Genomic DNA, 24,489 nt, shown 5'->3' with positions numbered 1-24,489 from the left:
TGGCTGCTGTGTCTGCTCACGAAATCGGGTGTTTGTAACGCAGTTGTACCAATGTACCCCTAAGATTCGGCGGAGACATCGATTCTCAAAGCTCAAAAGCCGAGACTCTTGAAACTTAGTAAGATGCCATGTCTCACAGCCATACAGGAGCACATGTAGCACGCACGCGTTAAAAAAACGACATTTGGTCCTCACAGAATACAGCCTTGACCTCCATGCGACTCCAAGTTGGTTGAATGCGGACCCGCCATACCCATATTATATTTGAAATATGTTTATTTGTAACCAGTCAGCGGAATGATTTATATTTTATACCAATGTTGTCAAGTGATTTGTTTATTTCAGTAGACCCTAACATCACGTGTCAACCGGATGCGGGTTCAACGAGATTTTACGAAATATTTTAAGAGTTGTTCATTTTCTACTGATACTTGCTTTCCTGCGAGAGGTGATACTAACGCACGTGAAAGTCGGTACCCCCCAATATTCAAAAATAAATTGACAAACTTATATATTATAAGATATCCTTTTTTTAATAATGCACTTTTCAACCTGTATAAAAATATAGTTGTACTTAATTGTCTAACGCGTCGGCTTATAATATCGTAGGTCTCAGGTTCTAATCCTGGGTCTGGCAAATACACATATTGTTTTTAATGTGTGTTTGGAGTGAGAGTATCGATCTAATAAGTTGAGCAAGTGGCTAACATTCATTTTTGGTAAAAAGAAAAATCTGCCTCAACTCTGTGGAGCCCCATATGATCTTCTTAGGATCGGAGATGGTCAATAAATACATAAATAAATAGTTCATGTTTTAGGGCTTAGCTTAGGCTATTCTACTTGGGGATTATAGAAAGATTTATTGCAAAATAAATTTCTAAAAAATACTTAAAATTAACAGCAATTGAAAGAATGAATTCCTGATACATATTAGATAATTATATCGAATTTTCAATACATTATTCGAATACGTATGTCTGTTTTTCATTTATAATATTTTTTTAATAAAAATAAAGTAAAACTATTATCTTTCCTTAATCCTCTCTATGAACGTAGACGGCTTACTTATATCTACTAATAAAACAGCCGTGTCCGGTAACATCCCGTGGGGGTAGGCTGACCATGCGTTACATAAGGGCGACGAATGAAAGAACAAATACAAATATTACAATTTTATTCTAGAAAGTATCGACATCTTAGTTCAAAAAATAATCGAAGCATAAAGAAGTATAATTATCGTTGTATTATGTAATAACCCTTACAATACATATTGTAAAGGCGGTTTATCGCATAGGTAGCATTTTCACAATGCCGCCTACTACCACAGACCTACACGTACCTATCTAAAACCATTAGTGTTTGAGAGTATGTTTCGTGGAAATGCTCTAATTCTCAATAGATTGTGTGTACCGACGTTAGTAAAGATGTTTGATGTATGTTTAAGGTAGCCGAAAATATATAATAAAATATGTAGGTACCTAAGGTAGGTAGGTACATAACAAATTGGCAGACAATTTGTAACTGAAAATGAAAGGGGTCATCTAAGTCTACTTAAGGATCGCACTTTGCCTAGGGGCGATATACCTTGTAATAGCTTTTTTATACTGCGATTGTTTTACAATACTATTGTGAAACCTGACCATATTTTATAAGTTGTTCATTCTTTCTTTCTAACGAATAAACCGCTTCTGATTCATTGAAAATCGCCACTCAGGATGTCATATGCAGCGTGCCAAATGTGATTAAGCAAGAGTTATTCCGTGACGAAGTTATAACTATTTTTTAGGAGGGTAGTTAGTAGAAAAATATATGACGAAACCAATAAAGTAATGGTGCTGGCAATTATTAATGTTGCCTAATCTAAAGTCACCGGATATGCATAATGCTTATAATAAGTTGTATTGTATATTACGTTGTCAATTTGACATGTAATAATAAAGTAAGTATATGAAAAATTTGATACTAAAAATGAAAGAGGGTGGCATTTTCATTCTGGGGTGGCGCTATCTATATTTTATTTAACAAGCGTTATATATTATATATTATTATTATCGATTAGGTGGAGAGCCTATCCGATAATGTACACAATAATATCTAGAACATTATATGCTGACATCTATACAAAATTAGGGACGCGCCTCATGTACAATAAACATAGAAGGATTGCCTAAAGTCCCCCTAGAAAGTTCGTACCTACCTCCACATCTTCCACAATTAATAATTATTAATGAAGTCATCCAAATGTAGTCTTCTAAAACCTTTCAAAAACTCTTTTTCATGACATGCAAAATGCAAAATTGAACCATTACAAAATATAATACTCACAATAATTAATATTTAGGTACCTATTTTTCAGTACGAATGACGGCAACGTTATTTTCATTCGTTTTGTTTATCGGGCTTCAAAATTTGGATGGTAGGTACATGAGATTAAATTTATTTTAAATAGTGAGGTGCTGCCAAATTCCCGACCTTCCCGTTACGTATTCGGTTATTTAACGACTTTGAAAAGGGGATTAGTTATAAATAGGTACATTCTATATAATCTTTGATTTGTAATCCAGCTAATAATATTTTGATATTATAGTTTATACATATTATTTTCTATAAGTTATGAATAATTATTATTGTTTATTTTTGTCCAATCAATGTACCTTTGTTACGTGACAAAATATGAACGACGTACATAACATTCTGCGTCATTAGAGCAAAAGTACCTACAGACTAAAAACGCGAAGTCATTAAATCTACCATATGGACTAAAAATAGCTTTTCATGAAACCGCGCAACGTTCGCGTCATAATAAAAATGTCAAATTTCGATGCGAGCTATTATTGTATCTACTTCACGGCTGAACATGATAAAATTAACAACCCTACGTTATTTTCCTTATATAGCATAATATATTAAGTAAAACATTTTGATTAGGTTTCTAATTGGAATGTTATGTACGCGGAACTCAAAAAGTTTCTAAGAAAATCTAACATTCTCAGGCCTCAGCGAAATACGCTCGCTTATAATATTGTAGCATTAGATAGGTAGGTATGTTGTGTTATCTGTGTGCTAAAACTATTTTGTTCGTATTTGTTGATCTGACGTCACATAGCGTAGCAACAGCTCGGCTCAAGTAGGTCGTAAGTTCATTATTCATGAACATGCTGAATATGATACAAAACAACAGACCGGAGCGCTTGCGCGTCAGTCCGTGCGCACGCTCAAGGACATTTCACCGGATAAAGTTAGTCCGGCGGAAGTACCGCCATAAAATTGGCGCTCGCTAGTGTTCAAAACCGCCACCAGAGCTGTACAGAACACTTCCACAAGGTAAAAAGCGCCACCAACCTGACAATACGAAAAACTAACGCGTTCTGACAGCCAATGTTACAAACATGACAAAAATTAAGGCGCTTAATGTTGTGATGGTGTAGTGACGTTCTTCTGTTTGTTGGATGAATTCGTTTTTGTGACATAAAAGCTAGTTTATAATAAGCCGTGTCGTTGAATTGATGTAGTTTATTTACAATGCCGGCCATGAAAGTTGACGGAGATAGCGATGGGGACGGAGATATGTCCGGAGTGGAGTCTGAACGGTCGGGAGCATCATCAGGATGTGCCGATAGAGACTCCAGCGCGGAAGAAGCAGACGAGCCAGATTCAGATGACTCCTCGGAGATGGACGAGGGTGAATGCGAGAGGCGGCGGAATGAATGCATGGATAACTTAGGTTCGTAAACATAACATTCGAGAAACCTAACCTATACGGTTGTCAAACTCGACTTTCTACACAGATTAAATCGCATATTAAACCATTATAAATCGTTAATAACATGTCAATACCAATATAAAACGATTATGTACTCGCATGAACGCTAAAAATCTATATCTATATAGTTTAAAAACTATTTTTGACATTTTTTCATGTGACTATTATCTACATACATACAATCTGACATTTATCTGTCAAAACAGAACCAAAGTATTTTTTTTAACATTACATTTAGTGGACTCGGCAATATATTAATGATATTTTGAGTATTATTTTGTTATATTTTTTGATTTTGTGTAATAATTATATTATAAAAATAATACAATTTAAATTTTTTAATTCACTCTTATTTTCATACAACCTAAAATGAATGGTGAATTTAAAAAATAAGATATATTTTGCTGTATCAATATTATAATCATTTATTGCATTGCATTATAAATTTCTATCAAAGAATAGTTACATATTATTATATTTACTGTACGTTTTATTTGGTATTCATTCAATTTTAAATAATTTATAAATACTATGATGATTAAACACCCACGGTGGCCGCGTGGCTTAAGCGTTGGACTATCATGCCGTGGGTCTCAGGTTCGAATCCTGAATCTGGCAAGTACACATATTGTTTTTCAATTTGTGTGTGAGTCAGGGTATGGACCTATTAGGTTGAGCAAGTGGCTGACATCCATTTCTCGTAAAAAACAAAAATCTGTTAATACAAACCTCTACTCTGTGGAGGCCCATATGAATGATCCTATTAGGATCGGACAAATGATGATTAGATATTAGTTATGGATATACCTATAATTAAATGTTTAATGTGGTACCTATGGATTATGTTCTTCATGTTTGTTTTATAAAAGATCTTATACGACAGACAACGTTATCTGAAATTTTATTAGAACATAACCTCAAAATGGGAAAAAATACATACAATCCTTACCCGCATACGTAATGTTTAACACTCTGTTGAATTCAATATATTTTATTGATATATAATGTTTATACAATACTTATTTAAGTTCTTGTACGTTATGTTTTCATAAAACTATTAAAAATGAAGTAGTTATTTTCTTACTTTAGCAATATTAAATCTGTAAATCGTTCTAAACAATGCTACGATACGTTACAAATATTAGCGATATCTAATAAATGTTGTTGGTCACATGACGTGGAGTGTACACGTTAAATTTAACTGTAGCACGGTTCATTTTTACTGGAAATCGATGGCCATATAGCATTGAGATTAAAAAATATGCGTTGTTTGTGGAGCATTACAGACGTTAAATGTTCTAATATTTTTTTGATTTAATACCAACATTAAAACGAATCAAATATTTGATGATAAAGCTGTTTATTATTATTATCAGATATTTGATAGGTACGACTTGATACTTAGGAGTACCTACTTGCTAACCTCCTTTTGATTCATTCAAAATTTTATATAAATATATACGATATGATTGTATTTATAATTTATTTACCTACTTATTTTCTTCTGTCTTTCCCTATCTAAGTGTTTTATTTAGATAAGAATTTAATCTTAATACTATATAGCTTTCTATATCCAATATATATCATCTCACGGTGAACTGTAATACGGCCAACTGCATATATACAATTTTTCGGATATGAATGTTGTTAACCATAATCCGAGTACTCAATCATCCTCCGGGATATGTGCCAAGCTTTCTCTCTCCGGTCATCATAGATTCTCTGCATCCTTTGTCTGCCAATTTTCTTCGTGGACAGTCAACAATCCGAGTGTTTATTAAGATTCCTTCAGAAACCGTAGTGAAAGCTCTACATCCATTGCATATAGCAATGTGACCCTCGTATCTGACTCTTTTTGCCTTCAACTACATTAGTCTGAAATTACTCAACATTAGTATGGATGTCGCTGAAGATTAAATTAGTTATTAAACTCCTACACCAATCTTGGACAATCAGTAAAGTTGGTGATAAAATAAAATCCTTAACGTAGAATTGATTATTTATTGTTTACGACTTATGTTAAAAGATATTTTTTGTTATCTACGAGCATTTAATATAATACCCAAGTACCTGCCACTACAATTTGAACAGATTACAATTAGTTTTATTAGTGTGTATGTTTTAATTTACCGCAACACATATATACTTACTTATAATAATTATAAATCCAACTTACTTTTTGTATGGAATTATTTTAGTAATAACTGAAAATATTTATTATATGAGAAATTGACAGTGCCATCTAACGGACAATTAAACAAGCACTGATGGTTTCCTAAGAAATAATAAACATTTTCTTTCACAGCCTAGAAGAAGAATTTTATATAATTATAATATTAGAAATTTAAAAGAAATATGACTTTTATGAATTATTTGTCAAACAAGAACATTTATCATGGTCAATATAATAAAACATTACTTAAGTAGTTTATTTTATTTAAAAAAAAATACACAATAAATAGTTCATGGTCTGCACATTACTCTACCGCTAGAAAATAAATACTAGGCGTATTATCTCTGGAAGACAACTATACTAATCTTGACTATACTTCTATGTATTCTAATATCAATTGAGTTTAACTGTATATAATTAGTACACGTTTTTGCTAATACAGTGATTCCTAACCTTTCGTTTGGCGAACCCTTGAAGCATTTTGTATCTAGCTTCAAATGTTGTATTATTCGCATTCCTTATTTAATTCCCCTTTATAGTGTATCACATGATCTGTCATGGAATGTAAACTTTAATGAACTGACTTTCACTATGTAGCAGTGGCAAAGAGTGGAGGTAGGCTGTTATGATTCGATATTAAGTGCACATTAAACTTTGTCAGTCATAAGTAGGGAATCCAATCCCCAGCCAAATTTTTGACCCCGGGATTTCGGGATTACAATTTGACGATCCCGGGATTAATCCTGGGGATGGCATTTTTTCGATAGTTTATATAAAAATTTTATATATACAAAAAACATTGATAAAATCGGTCAAAAATTAATAAATATATAATTTATACTATTTAAGACATGTAATGTTAATATTGTGCTTGTTCAATCTTGGAAATACATAGGTGTAATGGAGTAAATGTAAATAATATTGTAATATAAATAATTATTGTGAGAGTAAAACAGTTCTATTTATTTATGAAAAGATAACAAATACAAAAACAAGTTCAATTAAAATAAAAAATAACATATTGTGTTGACAATAAAAATACAAGCTAACATGAAGTGTTAGTTTTTTTTAGTTTTTTTCTGATGTTGTTACGATTGCGTAATGCAGCAAAAAATGGTTATTTATTATCAGGTTGGTCATTTATATATGGTTACATAATTATGATTCCCCCTGTGATCAGTGGGTCTCCAGAATAGCATTTTCTGGTAGAAACGTCTAACTAAATGTTTCTTGATTTATTTATTCTATTTCTCAAATTCATATCACGAAAGTGCAAAGCATTGTTTTTTCCAATCTTTCTCATTTTTTGTTAATTTATGTGAAACAATAAAATAAATTGGTTACACATGGGTAATATATCTAAAAATTATGCCATAATTTTGGATATTTTATAGATAGAATGATATTTTTTATCTATTATGGTTTGGTTAGGCAGGCCTCAATGAATTTAAAAAAATCAACCAACAACATAAAATAATATGTAACCTATGTATCTATTCATACTTCAACGAAAACAAATAAGTATGAATGAAAAAGTGTGCACAAATTTGTCTGACCGCCAAAAGCATAATACGAAACCTAGTATGGTTTGGTTTAGGCAGGGTTTAATTGATTTTTAAAAACTAACCAACACCATTTATAAATTATTGTATCTAGTCTTAGTTCAATAAAAACAAATACGTATGACTGATAATGTGTACTGTGCACATTTATGTCGGATTTCAATAGCCTACACCCACCCTTCGCCTCTGCTAGGTAGGTAGGTAGGTAGGTAATTCAATAACGACGAAATATCTCCATCAAGCTGATATTTCAAAATAGGTACTTAGTTATTTTTAATTTATCTGAAAAGCACAATTTGAATTGCACCGTTTTCGCAAGCTTATGTGAAGTGTATTGTGGAACCCCGGTTGGTAATCATTAATGTTGTGTAGACAAGATACATTCACTTTATACAGCGAGCTTTTGAAAATTTGCAATAGGTACGTACCTAATACGTATACCTAATTAGATAAATAAACGCAGACGATATTATCTTCTGAACATATAAAGATGATATTATGATGAGTGTATTACTCTATTAATATATTTTTTATTCAATAGAAGGTTTAAGAATGCTACGTTTTTTTTTTGAATTAGTACATAATTCTGGGAAACCTCAAAACTCTAAAAAAAGTTGGGCCATGTGGGGTTCAAACACACTTATTTTCCTATCTGACCGAGGGCCAAAGATAAGGCCTGCGTACTTCAGAGTCCAGTGTGTAAGGTTCTTTCTTCCGAAGGTTCCGGTTTCAATTCCCGGTAAGTCTTAAACCCAGATGTTTTTGGTTGTTTCACTTCTATTACTAATAACACTACTGTCATTGGGCCTCTTTTCCTGTTGTAATGTTAAAAAGAATACCTATTTATTATGTTTGCCTATATATTATTATGTTAAATGTTTTCAAGTTTCGTCGATAATACTCGTAGCAACCATCTTTATAATTTGAATCAAAGTACCTAATACTTTTATTTATGCACTAATCCACAATTTGAATTGATATTTTATCTAAAATTGTTAAATAAAGTATGTTTCTGATGCTTTTCCAAGTATTTAACTAAGAATGGTTCTTTCTTAAAATCGTATGAATAATAAATAATTAAATTGCCCGATTCATTCGTTCACTCGTATGGCGGCAAGGTGTATTGAAAATCAAAGACAGAGTTGAAATCGCATAGTGTCAACATCGTCTATCAGATTCACATTCTCAGAAATAACTCTCACTATTAGAGGCACCGCTAGAGCCTCACTCTATGCTTGGCGTTTTCATGGACTCAGTGAAAGGCAGAAAATCCTCTAGGAAAAGAATATACTATAACAATACATAATATTATTATACTTAGTGGCTATGATTTCTCTTCGCGTACGTAACGAAGACAAAATAAATCCCCACTCATTTATTGAGTTATATTTTCGCTTATCAGGACTGTCGTCGGTTAGCAATGTCCTTCTAATCTAAACGGATGAAACAGGTCGTGATCGTCGTTAAATTATGTGGATTAAAACCAGTTTTTTTTATTATTTGTTTAATGTTTATTTATTCAATTAACCATGTCCGGTTTCGTCTTTTTTTTCAAGACAGAAAATTAATTGACTATATTAATGGTATTTAGTTTAAAGTAGGTGGTAATGTATCATCTCGGAAACTTCTTGGATAGTTATATGCGAAATGAAAATCAATTAAGTATCCGACTGCCAAACATTTGTATGTATCAACGCAATTAACAAAAAAAAAAACAATGAGACGAGTGACCACAATATGCTTACCGATTTTTCTTTCTTTCCAAGCTTTCTTCGTTTTATTACAACCGGTGTCTGAGTAATTCCTTTTAATAAGATCATTAATGAAAAATTTCAAAAGATCATCCATATCAACCTATAAGTACGGTTCGTGGCACTGAAGAGCGAATTACAATAATGGTAGTGCTAATTATTGTATATCTTATAATGCAATGCTGTAATCTGTTATAAATGAAGATTTTCGATTCATATTTCGCCCAAATTATAACCATTTATTTCAATATGCAACAATCATCATTTTGTACAAACAGTTTACCATATTTCACCATCCGGTATATTTGCGTATTGAACGATTGTAACCATGGTCCCCACAGTGGGGGGGGGGGGGCTGACAGGGCTATAGCCTGGGGGCCCGGGCTCAGGAGGGGCCCGGCGACGCCAGTCGACCAGATAAGTGAGATAAACACAACACAAATTTACTTTAATAGTAAAAAAAGTCATTCGACAAAGAAAGAAAAGACACTCGACAACTCCTTAATTCAAATGGGTGTATTAAATATACAACAAAAAACACTAAATACACCTACACATTAATTTTACCGCGTACACCATTTGAAAAACGCTACTGTAGAGCATCACACTGCCTTTATCCTTAGAGATAGGTAGGGGGCCCGCCAAAGATCCTAGCATGGGGGCGCGGTTCAGGATGTGGGGGCCATGATTGTAACTTTAGTATATTATTCTTGTTTGTAATAATTATTTATCGCGATTTGTTTTGAGGTTATGTTCTAATGTCAGGATTAGGGAATCCAATCCCGAGCCAAAATTCTGATCCGGGGATTTCGGGATTACAATTTGACAATCCCGGGATCCCGGGATTGGCATTTTTTTCCATTGTTAATATAAAATTTTTATATTTACAAATAGCATTGATAAAATCGGTCAAAAATAAATGTAAAAAAAAATTATATATAGTATCTAAATTTATTGTTAATATTGTATACGTTTAATCTTGGAAATACATAAGTTTAATGGATTAAATAATATTGTGAATTTAATATGAGATTGTTGTTTCTGATAGTAAAGACTTAATGAATGGGTTAGCTAGATTTAAAATAGTAAAGCAAATCATGGTGTACTTATGGCCTTTCCGTTTCCATAAATTTAATTAGTCAGCCAAATAGAAAACTGCCGTAAAACGTATGAGATCATGGTGGAATTACTTTGTTAAAAGTGCGAAGCATTGTTTTCTTCCCAATCTTTCACATTTTTATTAATTATGTAAAACAATTAAAGTAAATCGGCAACTTACACATGGATATAAATCAAACTTTATTCAAACTCAGTGTATTTCTAATGTAGTTATTTGTTATTAAAAGTATTTTTTTTTTGTTATATTTTCTTTTTTATTTTATTTTACATAAAAATTGATAAAAAAAATCAATCCCGAAAGTTTCGGGATTATGTTTATCAATCCCGGGATTCATAGGTATCGAAAATAGCTCGGGATCCCGGGATTGGAATCCTTAGTCAGGATGTATTTTAATACTGTTTTGTTTTGTGAGATCACTTTAGAAAATTACACACTTACCAATCGTTCGCAGCATACCGGCTGGGAATTACTGGTTTATATTGTTGGTATTGTAACAGAAAGTGGTCCATTCAAATTATTTCATTATTATTCAATTATTATTATTCAATTATTTCATTAAAATAAGGCATTTTGATTACTTATAAAAAATATAGTATGGCATACTTATGTCCGTAAACTTAGGAAAATACCACAAAATAAACGAATGTATAAGGAGGCATACAAGAGTACGCAATGTGATAGATGTCGCCAATCAAGTAGGTAATATAACTTATCCATGCCAACATCATACTATTGAAATTATTGTATCGATTTTACTCCTACTTTATTTGCTTGCGTGGTTTCGTTAGTTTGTTATTGTTTGATATTAGATATCGCTCGGAAAGCTGGTCAAATAATAACAAGAATAAGCTAAAAGTTCACCAACAAACCACGCCGCATCGCTTTTAATTTCTAAGTTGAGAGACTATTCAATAATGCACTTAGCTTTTGATTTAACTTTGAAGTTAATCGAAACCAACAGTGGGCGGTTAAAACTTTTTTCCTTGGAGGAATGAGAGCTTTCGCTCCGCGTGTGTCGTATGAAATAAAAAAATCATTTTTTTTTCGACCATGTCCGATCCTAATAGGTTCATATGGGCCTCCACAGAGTAGAGGTTTGTATTAATAGATTTAGTTTTTTACGAGAAATGGATGTCAGCCACTTGCTCAACCTATAAGATCCATACCCTGACTCACACACAAATTGAAAAACAATATGTGTATTTGCCAGACCCAAGATTCGAACCAGAGACCCACGGCGTGATAGTCCAACGCTTAAGCCGCGCGGCCACCGTGGGTGTCAAATTTGTTAATTTTATTTTTAATGTTAATTTTACTAATAGTTAATTATATTCGTTAACATCAGTTTTATTGACTAAGGCTTGGATTTGGCAGGGTTTAATTGATTTTTAAAAACTAACACACACTATCTACACATTGTAGTTTTAGTTAATTGAAAACAAATACGTTTGACTGAAAAACGTTAGTGTGCACTATTTATGTCGGTATATTTATTAACCTCCACCCTTCGCTATTATGATATACTTACTGAATAATATATTTGACTGCTAATCCTTGGATGCAGGTTATTATAGAAATAACGTAAGATATACGTAGTCGTTTGCCTAGTCGAGTTAGTTACTGTTTTTGGGGGTGGCTTTTAATTCACCTTTTATTTCAGATAATTTAATAATGTCAAAGAATACATGTACACTCAGGAGGTGGCTTCATCTTGGGGGTTCAAGGGAATCAATTTTGTTGGGAAATAGTAAAAGAAACCATAAGATTTATGCTGCTTTTCTATCTATATAAGGTGCGAAATAATCATTTTTGGTAATATTTTAAATCGAAATATATTTAAAAAATATCGATGTGTGATGGGTCACCGAGCTGACCGGATTTTAACGTCCTTTGGGCATATCTCAAGGAGTGTATGTCAATAACCCTCAAATTTCCATGAAAGATGACTCCTGAAATGCCGTGAAAAGTGCGCTTGTTTGCAAGTAAAGAGGGGGTGGTTATTATTTAACGTATGATTTTTTTTACACGCGATCTCAATAATATTTTTTTTTCGAATAAAATGATTGAAGAAAATCTATGCCATTGCTATGTGTTGCATAATATCTGCATCAATAGTTATAGGTAAAGCAATATACAGTGGGACCATGGCACTGTAAAAGTTCCTTGCAGTTGTGAATCCCATATACTGATTTACCTATAGGTGGCAAATACGAAAAGACACTTAAATTTAGAAAGAGAAAAAATTGTCTCGGCTGCCTGATGAACACCTGCATATTTAAATTTGAATTTGGAACACAGACCAAACTTATCTGAAGAATGGGATGGGGAGCTACTGTCGAAAACTAGCCAATCAAGACTCGTAACTGGACAAAATCTCACATTCGTATGAAATTTTCAAAACGGCGTCCTATGGTAGTGTGTAGTTCCATTTTTGGCCATTCTACAGATAATAATTGTTTTATTAAATAAAACAATAATACAATGCAGTTCCACCATGAATTGACAGTTTACAAAATAAAAGAAATTCTACAGACATGTTTGTAGGTCTGTAAAGTGAGTGGGTTTAAATAATTTTACTAAGTGCAAATACCATGATACCATGATAAATATATGATTTGAAAAATAAAGTATTTTTACACTTCCTATCTTCTCTTAACCACATGCGGATGCGTCATTAAAACTACACTGCATTATTATAAGATATAAATGCAAAGCCAGTCGCCATATACCATGACTTTGAAGCCGGATATTGTTTATGATGTAATGACGGTTAGGACATAAAAGCCTCCGAAATGTCCTCGTTTTGCTTACGTGACAAACTCCAATGCAGTCATACGTTTCTAATTAAAATAACTGTTTACTTGTATCCCATATATTATATCCACTCTCAATAAGTATGCCTTATTACTGCCACACCCTGGAGCTATCGCACTTAGCATTAATTTTTGTATTCCCTAAAACTAAATATCTGGCCTGGAATAAGTCTGAAAAAGTTGTCGACCATTGCTTTAAAACGTATTGCTTGATATATTATGCATTATTCGTTCGTATTATAAAATATGCTGATGATGGGCACAATTTTGACGTAATTACTTTTTTTAAAAACACTTCAATTACTTTTTTTATTCAACGAATAATTCACAAGATTTACGAATGTAACATTCTAATTATTGAACATGCATAATTTTTGAAAACACTTCTGAGAAAATATATTAAAACCAATAGAAAAAATCTTTTTGAAAAAAGTAAGACATCCCACCCCGCAGGAATCGAACCTGCATCTCCCGAGTTTCGCGCCCACGCACATAGACCACTATGCTAAAGGTACCATACTTAATTACGACAAATTTTAAATAATTTTAACTAAAGTTGAGCTACTATTGGCTATCGGCTTTTGTATTTTAAATCAAAGTAGGTATTACTTTAATTACTAACCCATCGGTTAACCGGTCACGGATCACTCCAAGTGGTCTATGTGCGTGTGCGCGAAACCCGAGAGATGCATGTGGGGGTGTTTTACTTTTTTCAAAAAGATTTTTTCCATTGGTTTTAATATATTTTCTCAGAAGTGTTTACAAAAATTATGTATGTTCAATAATTAGAATGTTACATTCTTAAATCTTGTGAATTATTCGTTGAATAAAAAAAATTATTAATTATCTTTTTTTGTTTCATCAGCCCACCTCGAGCGCCAGTTCACCGTCCTACGCGAGCAGCTCTACCGCGAGAGGGTCTCCCAGGTGGAGTGGCAGGTGTCGGAGGTCCGCGGAGGAAGATCACGCGACTACCTGGCGCCGCTCCAGAGGCTGCAGGAGAACATGAGAGCTCGCATAGAGGTCGCCGGAGTCCTCAGGCAGATGCGGTTGGAGAACGTGAAGAATAAGTACGACGCTGAGGAGCAGGCGGCCTTGCAGAACTTCAAGGTAAGAGATAATCTTCGGCTAACAATTTAAATAAATCTAGTGAAATAAATAATTATAAAAAATAACTAGAGTAAATAAAGACTACGCTACTGTTGTAGACAACGAAGAAAACAGATATCCCACGCCTGGTGTATAAGACAGATATTTTCACGCTGTTTATCGGTAAATGTCAAAGGACGGCAAAAAATTTCACGATTTCAGCAATAATATTTCCCGAATACAACAATTGTATAAAGTGAACTCCATCTACGAATGCACAACTATTTATATACCACGTTTTTCTTAGCTCGTATTCTTGTTTGTCCGGTGGTTGTTTATCCAGTACAAATGTTGCAATCGATTTTTAACTAACTTCCCGATTAGCTAGACATTTGAAACTTTTACAATATATCAGAACACAGTGCCAATGCATTCTTTTAATACTATCTTTAAGTAGAATTGAATTCATTTCCAGTTAATTCTGTTTTGTATAAAAAGTTATTTCGGAAGAAATCCGTAATCCAATCCACTATTATTGGTTGCTAAGGGGGTGGACCTAGCAACTAAATTATTAATATATACGTGCGTTACTATGGAAATCAAAATGACATTTCAATATTCTATATTTGTTTATTTGTTGCAAAATAGCAAAAAAATGATTTGTTGACAATTGCCTTATTTGTCCTAAATTATTAATACATAGAATTGTCAAGTTTATATGATTCAACAGAAAATTTAAAAAACGTGGTATATAAAAAGTTATTTTTATCTTGTAATTATTATTGGTACGTTCGTCAATACACCAGTCATAAAATTCCGCCCGAACATAGCATATCTACCCTATCTTTTTGGCATGATTTGCAGGTCACAAGCGTTATGTTTTGATTTTTAAAATTAGTTCTTTTAGGGTTGTTCTGAAGATGGGTTTTATAGCCCGAAATAGCTCGCAAGATAAATAACTCAAATATCGTGATTACGTGTAATTTATACTTACTAGCTGAGCCAGCTGGCTCTCGCCAGTCTGTCTCGCTAGGTCTTGCAGACAGCTTAGCGTCCTAATGTATGGTATTGAATTTTAATAAAATTGTGAGGTATGCAGAGACGGCGCCGTTTGACATTTCGCTGATTTTTCACTTTTACAATTTGCAAGTCGTTACTTTCGATATAAATTTGGCGTCATATGCAGAGTCTATTCTGGATTCACCATCCCAGGCTGCTAGACCTAGCAGAATAGCAGGTAATTTGATTGCGATTCAATAATATAACGTTTATATTAATCTCACGCGTATCCCCTTGAGGTAATAGATGAAGATTAGCCATATAACTATTAAATTATTTTGTTTAATTGTCTAAAAAAATGCTTGCAGCTATAGAATAATATTTAAAAAAACAAATTTTGAATTAACATTTTATATAATGTTTCCCGGTGCGGGACGTTCATATCGAAACAAATGTTGATAAAAGAAGGAACTCGTAGATCTGAGAGGAAGTAATTGGGTTAGAAAGGACTTCGTCTATATATGTATTGATCCAAACTGATTATGATAATGGCATTATAAATATTTAGGTAGATATATGTATGTATATGTTACGCCTACGTGTGAAATTGCGTATTACCTACATGAAATCGGCTAAATTTTGCCTATTTCATAAAAATGCAAACCCATTGCCTTATTCATGAAATAGGCAAAACATCTGTCGAGTGCGTGAATTTGGCAGTAATTTTTCTGCCTAGTTCATGCATAGGGCAAATTAGATATTGGCGCTCCGCTCCGGTGGTGTTTTTTCCAAGTAAATCAAATTTGTGAAATGCTCATGCATTGGTCAATATAGATAGTGGCGCTCCGGTGGAGTTTTTTGCAAATAATCAAACTAACCAGATGTCAAATGTTATTGATTATATAAAAATATGCCTATTAATAACTACAATGACGTTCATTTCCAATTACTATGCCCAAAAAAATCTAGAACTATAATATGATAACGGGAGAATTTTATTAAAAGGTATTTTCGCGATTTGATTTGAGCTTTGGTATCAGGCAATAGTCGATTGTTTGTTTGTGATAGTATGATTAAATTTGATAGTTTGTTGACAGGTGTTAGGTAACCTTAAAATGGATATTCAGTTGAATTCAGAATTACAAAACCTAACCGAACCTAATAATAATATTATAATATTATGTCCAATTATAACTAATAAAACCATCCGTATTAAATTTACTTTTTCTACTGTCATGTTGATAGTTTAAGAATTCTATACCCTGCCGAATTCACGTACTTGGCAGGTAATTTGCGTAATTCATGAATAAGGCAACGGGCTTGCATTTTTCATGAATTTGACAAAATTTTGCCGATTTCATGTAATACGCAATTTCACAAATTCGGTTCAGTTCAATTCATAGAACAAAAAATAGTGGACTCAGCTTAGAGAGGCCTTCATCGAGCAGTGTATTGATCCGGTGTAATTATGATAACGATGAAATGAATATATTATTATTATTTAAAAATGTTTGATAAATGCAGCAATGTATATAAGAGGAATGGAATTAGTTCTGAGACGGCTATATCCAGTAGTGGATCGATCCTGGTTCATGGTGATAATGAGGATATAAATGGGTAGGTACATCAATTTTGATAGATATAGCAATTCATATGACCAAGAGGATTATTGGAATAACTTTCACCCAGCATGGAATCTTAATAAGCATAGTGACACACATTGATTCTTCTATATAGTAACCACATGGATGCAAATAGTGGATAATAATATGACGTAGGTACTTCATAGTGCGATTATGGGATGAAATGATCATAATTGACTTTTTTAGTTGTCTATAAAGCATGAATTTTTCTTATATTGTGTAATAAAACGTTTAATTCAACATTATATAAATACTATATATTAATAAAATTGTAAAAACCTTGTGTATTTATTACGTATAGTAAACGTCATTTTTAATTTACCTACCTACGTTGTCTATGAATATGACAGCTAAAATAAAAGTATTTTGTCTATGGTTCAAAATAAATAAAAATGCATGCGTAAATGATGCTCCGTCAATATTTTTTTAGGATAATTTGATTAATCAACGTAGTTTTATATTTAGTTTTAATCTTTGATGATGATGATAATCGTTGAAATGTGGCCTTATTTTTAAATTTAAATAAACTCATCGAATATTGTGAAGAGGCAAGGCAATGTGATTTGTGACAGCCAGGAATTTTCGGATTAAATATGGGCAAAAATATATCTATAGGAATTTATGCTCGTTTATAGAGACATTAAAATATTATATTTATTATGCAATTAACGTAAACATTAACAATAAATGTCTTGATTGAAATTGATTATTTAATATGCTAATAGAAATGTCACATTTTTCGATTATTTCTGCAAATTCTAAATTTGAATTTTGACACGTCAAATGAACTTGTTTATATCACAAAAGAAAACAATTGAAAATCAATCATCTATTATTTCAGTTTGACAGATAAATAGCAGTGACGTGGTTTTAGATTATATTTTCGTAGTAATTAGTGAGGAAATATGTATTTATTTCTTGTTCGTACGCCAATGTGCTACTTACAGATTTGAATAATTTTGTGGAATATTAATTTAGATATTTTGCAATATTGATTATATAGAAAGAATTAAGCGACATTATAATCGATTTGCGGTAGACGAAAGGCAAGATGCGAAAATGTATGGTGACGGATGTAAAACGCGATTTAAAAACGATAGTATCTGTGATTGTGTCGAGTTTTATCAGATTGTGCCCGATTCAAATGGAAGTAGATTCGGGACTCCAAAAATTGAAGTGAATTCCTTTAATAATCAACAAAGTGGTATTTAAATAAAAAAGTTGACGTATTTTCCAAAATCTCTTAGGATAATAATATATAGGAGATTATTACATTTCGTCATATCGCAGTTTACCGGGAGATGTCGTACTGGAAATAAATGGCGGAATATCATTGAGATCACAAAATGTTCACGGAGCATTGCAGGCCGTAATGGTACAATTTTGTTAGATTCAATAATGACATCAATTTGTGTAAAATAACTGATAATAATGCTGTCATTATTATCTTTTATTTGATAGGTACGATCTGATATATACTTGCTAACCTATTTTTGAATCATTCTAATTTCTTCTAATTCACTTACCTGGTTATTTTCTTGTCTTTTACTTGTATCCCGGTGATTTTTATTATGTTTCTTTATATGAGTTTGATATCAATGCTAGACGGCCAATTGCACACGTACAATTTTCTTGACAAGAAATATAGAACTACCAAGAAACTTTGTTACAAGAAAGTTAAAGATTATTGAAATGTGTTAAAATACTTTTACGTACCTACCTAGTTGTAAAACTTCGCAAATGATACGGTGACCATGTCGTGTCCTTTAACATAGACGACGGTTCTAATTTTCTTCCTAAGCTCTCGATTCTATTTTTGAAGGGAAAATGTGGAATTGGCAGCTCACAAACACTAAATCAAAAAGTAAAAATCTCTCAAATCTGATTCTCAAGGGAAAATTTCAATTGGTTGGTCAGAACATAATGAAAAGGGACGCTTAATTTTTCGTACACGATAAATTCCAACATTACCCGTTATAATTTATCACAAGATATAAATAGGTATATTAATTAAAAATGTGTTACGGAATGTGAAATTTGTTCTATTTTATTTGGTAGGTTTTAGGTTAGATTGTGAGATTAGATTCATATTGTCACCATCAAGATTTCGAAATCCCTAAACCAGTGGTTCACAACTCGCAAGTAGAGTTGGGTATTTCCCGAGAAAATTATCAATCTCTAGATTCGGGATTTCCCGAAATGATGAAATTTTGAATTCTCGAGATTCGGGATTTCCGGAAAAGAATTCTCGAGAATTCCCGAGAAATCGGGTAATTTAAAAAAAAACTGTAAAAATCCTAAAATAAAGTGTAAAAAGAGACAATTTCCAAAAAATATGATTTTTTTTATTTATAAAAGAAGACAAACAAAACAAACAGAAGTAGGAAAACAAAAATAATTCAAAACATTACTTATTAAAATAGACTTTCAAAAAACACAGACTGTCTTTTGAGTCGACGTTGGCCAAATTGTGTTAAATGCCCCTCCCCTATCAGTCCTTGAAAGTTTTGTATTTTCTGTCCACTTTTTTCATATAGAAAATCATTTTTTCAATTAATATTTGATAACAAAGAAATCCCGAGAAAATTTCTCGAGATCCCGCATTTCCCGAAATGTTAAAAATTTTAATTCTCGAGATTGGGGATGGAAAATCTAGAAAATTTCTCGAGAATTCCCATCGGGAAAATCCCGAAACCCAACTCTACTCGCAAGTCTCAGATTGCGATTGAGAATTGCAATCTCGTCATATGTGTATCATTATATTTATCTAAGGAAGCAAATAAAAGTAGGTGTCGCTAAGTAGATGAAATGGCAATGGATCTGACGTGTTGCTCAACGAGTGGACAACCGCTGGACAAATGCCTATTCAAGAGTCGGACTTAAATAAATCATAATATAATTAATATCTTGTATTTGTACAACCGATTTTGGTGAGCCACGTTGGAGATGCTTAAATGGTAATATATTGAAAAATGAGTAGCGAAACGTGGCAAGGAAAGGTGCATGTTGGGCATAACGGCGAAAGACTAAAAAAAACTGTGGATAAGGAAGCAGACGGAATTGTAATAGTTGGACACTCGCTCGGCGAGTGGACGACCGTTGGACAAATGCCGTCATACAGTAGTACCTAAGGGGCACTAAATAACCACAGGGACCTCTTAAAACCCGCTGGATTGATGGACTCATAAAGTTTGGTGGATGTACGCTGCCACGTAGAACTAGGGGTCGAGTATAGTGGAGGGAGCTATGGGGAGGCCTTCATCCAGCAGTGAATGGAATCCCGGCTGATGATGATGACGATCAGCGTATATTATGAGTATGTTTATATATTTATCACAAAAGCGTGAAACACGATAGGTTTCACAGAAAATATGACGTAGTTGGAGCGACGCCGAGCATATTATGAAAACGATACAATAAGCTTCAAGTAAGAGCAGTTGGATACAGCATTGGTCTTAGTCATTCTGTCATGGCAGAGTATCGTAGCCACCATGAAATTCTGTCATCTTTTGAGCGACCAAGGCTTTCCACCCCTCTCGATCCTCTGCTTCTCTCAGGGCAGAGTGAAGGCTGTCCCCAGTCAGCTCCTTCACTTGGTCGCTCAAGCGCGCCGACGCTCTACCTCTGCTTCGCCTTCTCTGAATGCTACCCAAAACCACCAGTCTCTCCAGCATTGGTAACAATAATTAGATTCACCCTGTGACATTCGTGCGCACTAGAAGAAATTGCAATCAGCGCAAATTCAAGGTTAAATTGTTCCACTATAATTATTTTTAATTTATATATGTGTACACAGCGCCGGCGCTATAGACGCTCATGCTTTACCACAAGCTTACCTGCGCAAACCTGTTTGTATCGGGAAGCCCGTGTGTATGGACACGAAAACTGTAGCTCGCGCAAACCGAAAAGTGTTTCTGCACAAACTGTACCGCGCAGGCAAGTCGCTGCCGTGTAGCCGGCGCTTATAGGATATCTTCACCGTGACATTTTTGTTCCGTGTGCGACCTTCTTTTTTTATTAAACTACGAAGTCTCAACTTAGTCTTATTTAGCTTTACGTTTACATAATTATACACACTGTTAATTAGGGATTCCAATCCCGGGATCCTGAGTTATTTTCGATACCAATGAATCCCGGGATTGATTTTTTTTACCAATTTTTATGGAAAATAAAATAAAAACGAAAATATAACAGAAAAAATACTTTTAATAACAAATAACTACATTAGAAATAAACTGTGTTTGAATAAAGTTTGATTTATACCCGTGTGTAAGTTGCCGATTCATTTTATTTTTTCACATAAATTAATAAAAATGAGAAAAATTGGAAAAAAGAATGCTTCGCATTATTAACAAAGTAATTCCACCATGACCTCATACGTTTTACGGCAGTTTCATATTTGGCTGACTAATTAGATTTATGAAGCGGAAAGGCCATAAGAACACCATGATTTGGTTTACTATTTTAAATCTCTCTAACCCATTCATTAAGTCTTTACTATCAGAAACGGCAATTTCATATTAAATCACATTAATATTTATATTACAATATTATTTACTCAATTAAACTTATGTGTTTCCAAGATTGAACGTATACAATATTAACATTATTTAATGTAAATATAAAATTTTTATATTAACAATGGAAAAAATGCTAGTCCAAATTGTAATCCCGGGATCAGAGTTTTGGCTTGGGATTGGATTCCCTACTGTCAATACATATTATTACAATTACTCATCCAGTATTACAATCCAAATTTACAGAAGAAGAAAAATTTAATACTAGGAAAATATACCAATAGAATGACTCTACTGAAATAGGAGACATTCATCGTTGTAGTGTAGACCCTGCGTAACTCCAGTCCACGCGGTCTATAGCAGGTATTGCTAGCTATACACATTGAAATTATGGGAAGACCGCTGTAATAATATTGGTTCTACGATATGTCTACGGCAACACACTATTTATTTTGTAAAAAGGATATTTTGATTTTGATGAACCATAGACTACTTTTGTTATGAACACGCCCCCTTCTGTATTACCATTTACCACTGACAGCTGCTGTCAAAATAAATTCGCGTGTCTATAAAACAGTCCATACACTCAAATTCATTTAACAATTTATCTCAATATGGATATTGATAGTGTTAATTCGTTTGGCATGTACATGCAGAATATTATTTTACTTTTTATACGCCAGTCTGCAGAAATACAAGATGTTGACAGAATGACACATGATCTGACACATATCTTGCGGTGCCTGTGAAATCACGTATAATGACTGATAACGGAAATATAAGAGTATTATAATTAAATATTAATTATGTATTTATAGTTATAGCATTTATAAAGTGTTGTCATCGTTTAAAAATTACAAAATAATTTACCTAAAATATAGGAAAGAGAAATTTTAAATATGGTATTATTTTCAATAGAAAAAAACGAACGAAGCTTTTAAGACGAGGTGAACCATAGACAACATGATCTTAACTAAGGACGATGTTTCTGCATAGTGTTTTGTACTAAGGAAATTTTAGTTATGACAAATGTTTCTGCATTCCGCTCTTAAGACTGAAGCCTCGTTGTCATGTAAATAATGTAGAATCCGTCACCATGGAAATACATGAGCAGAGTCACAAGTTAGCTAGTGATAGTAATTTCGTAAAACCACGAAAACTCGACGCGCCTGTCGGTCCCAAGTTGTCATTCATCTAACCTTCTAACCCATATAAAACCTCAACACTAATCCATCAATTTTGATTTATCCATTCTTTTTGAGTTTATAAAGAACATTTTCTTATTTAATAATATGAAGTGTGGGCGTGTATTTTTATTCGAGACAACTGTCTTGATGATAGTTTTCTCGTTCAGTTTATTTAGAACGGAATGATCTTCGAAAAATATGTGACCTTTCGTGTACTTTGACACCTGGGAGTCGTCCATATTTGATGAAGGAAATAGAGAGATTGGGTTGTAGAAAATGTGAACTCACAAATCCGACAAAATATACGGGAACGCATTTTTTCTTATTATTAAATTCGATTATTTTCAATGATCTTTTTATCGAAGATGGATTAGATTACAAAATGGGTCGTAATTTAGATAGTGGGGTGATTGAGATTTTTTTTACGAAGTGTGACGATAAAGGGGTTGGAGTCAAAAAATACTGAAAATCGTATAATGTCATTTATGGATGACACAGTTGTATTTTTTAAATTTGAAAACGCATAGTAAACGCTGAATATACTAATTACCTAGTGGAAAATAAGTACACACAATAAATATAATATAATTATACAATAAAAATAATTGTTGCTTGTCGCAGAACATACGAGATTGCTCTCAGAAACAAACTAGCATTTGAGCGTATGAATAATATCTTAAAAAACTCCTTCTATAATGTGTCAATCGTATAGTGAGTGTTCAACCAATGTTTACTACCAGTTATCACGAATGCATATTGTGAAATATGGATATTTAATGTAATAAAGTAAGAATAAGTAAATTGTAGTAAAACCGTTTAACATAATCTCAGAATAAATTTTCTATGTGGATAACGGCCAATGAAATATTAACGAACAAGTGTTTTTAGCCGCCAATTTACCAAGATGGCGTCGCTTATCACCCGGTAAATTCGTAAAACAGCAAAAAAATTGAGAAAAAAGTTAGAATTGGTCAAAAAACCTTTAACCCTCGACAATACTAGGTACCCTTCTCTGGGCTAACAAACTGCCGTACTTATAATGACGTTATCGTGAATATTTCAAACCAGGGGTAGTCTACCTTTTTATACCTACCGCCCACTTTTGTATCTCTGTTAGTAGTAAAATTATCTAACCACCCACCGGTTCCACAGTAATGGTGATTTATAAAGTAGGGAAGTACTTTATAAAATTTATAAAATCTAGTTACAGCAAGTTAAAGCATATTCCTGATTCCACAAGATAAGAGGTAGGAAAAGTTTATCAATAAACTGAATATCATTTTCCACATATTTGGATATAAGATAGGCATTTTTTATATTGCCATAGGTGCCACCACTATCGCAGGGTGGTGTAGGGGGAGATGCGCGAGCTATTCTGGGACGAGGCTCTTTTGTTTGCGGTCACACTATAGCACCATTTAGTTTTACTTACGTAACGTGAACTAAGCTTATGCGACCGCGATACAAATAGTAGTATAATATTTTCTGAAATAAATTGTCACGGGGAATTTTATGAAAACATAATGAACATGTTTTTAAAACCCCTACCGCCCACCATGAAAGCTGGAACGCCCACATTTTTTTTCTTATTACCTCGCATTTACTATCGAGGTTTCTTTAAGGACTTTGGCACGCAAACTACTCTACTTGATGCTAGTCAAATGACAATTGTGCCGGCTGAGAGAATATGCCTTATTGAAAACTATTCTTCTACCCCCATCGGGTATTGCTAATTTGAATTCGGCCAGGGCCTATGAAACCGCCTTGCAAAAACCCTGGATTTTATTTGTAGCGCAAGGCGGTGGTGATTCTGATGAATATTTTGTCGTATTCATTGGGAACTGAGGACTGCGATTTGTAGCCGAGTTTTTC

The 24,489-nt window shown here is 33.3% G+C and overlaps 1 protein-coding gene across 2 annotated transcripts in view; it reads left to right on the top strand.

Annotated features, from left to right (window-relative positions):
• The first annotated feature begins 3,130 nt into the window (after window positions 1-3,130).
• The window catches only part of Brms1 (breast cancer metastasis-suppressor 1-like protein), a 75,203-nt gene continuing 53,844 nt past the window's right edge, over window positions 3,131-24,489 (top strand). For both annotated transcript variants that reach the window (XM_085948975.1, XM_085948974.1), the window contains exons 1-2: window positions 3,131-3,724; window positions 14,048-14,292. In XM_085948975.1, coding sequence (XP_085805101.1) covers window positions 3,523-3,724; window positions 14,048-14,292 — 447 coding nt within the window. In that variant the 5' untranslated portion in view covers window positions 3,131-3,522. The remainder of the gene's footprint in view (window positions 3,725-14,047; window positions 14,293-24,489) is intronic.

The sequence above is a fragment of the Rhyacophila brunnea genome, unplaced genomic scaffold, assembly GCF_057557595.1.
Source record: "Rhyacophila brunnea isolate RB1 unplaced genomic scaffold, BYU_Rbru_1.0 scaffold_21, whole genome shotgun sequence".
Lineage (NCBI taxonomy): Eukaryota > Metazoa > Arthropoda > Insecta > Trichoptera > Rhyacophilidae > Rhyacophila > Rhyacophila brunnea.
The sequence above is the reverse complement of the archived record's forward strand: the minus strand, read 5'-3'. Positions and strand labels throughout refer to the sequence as shown.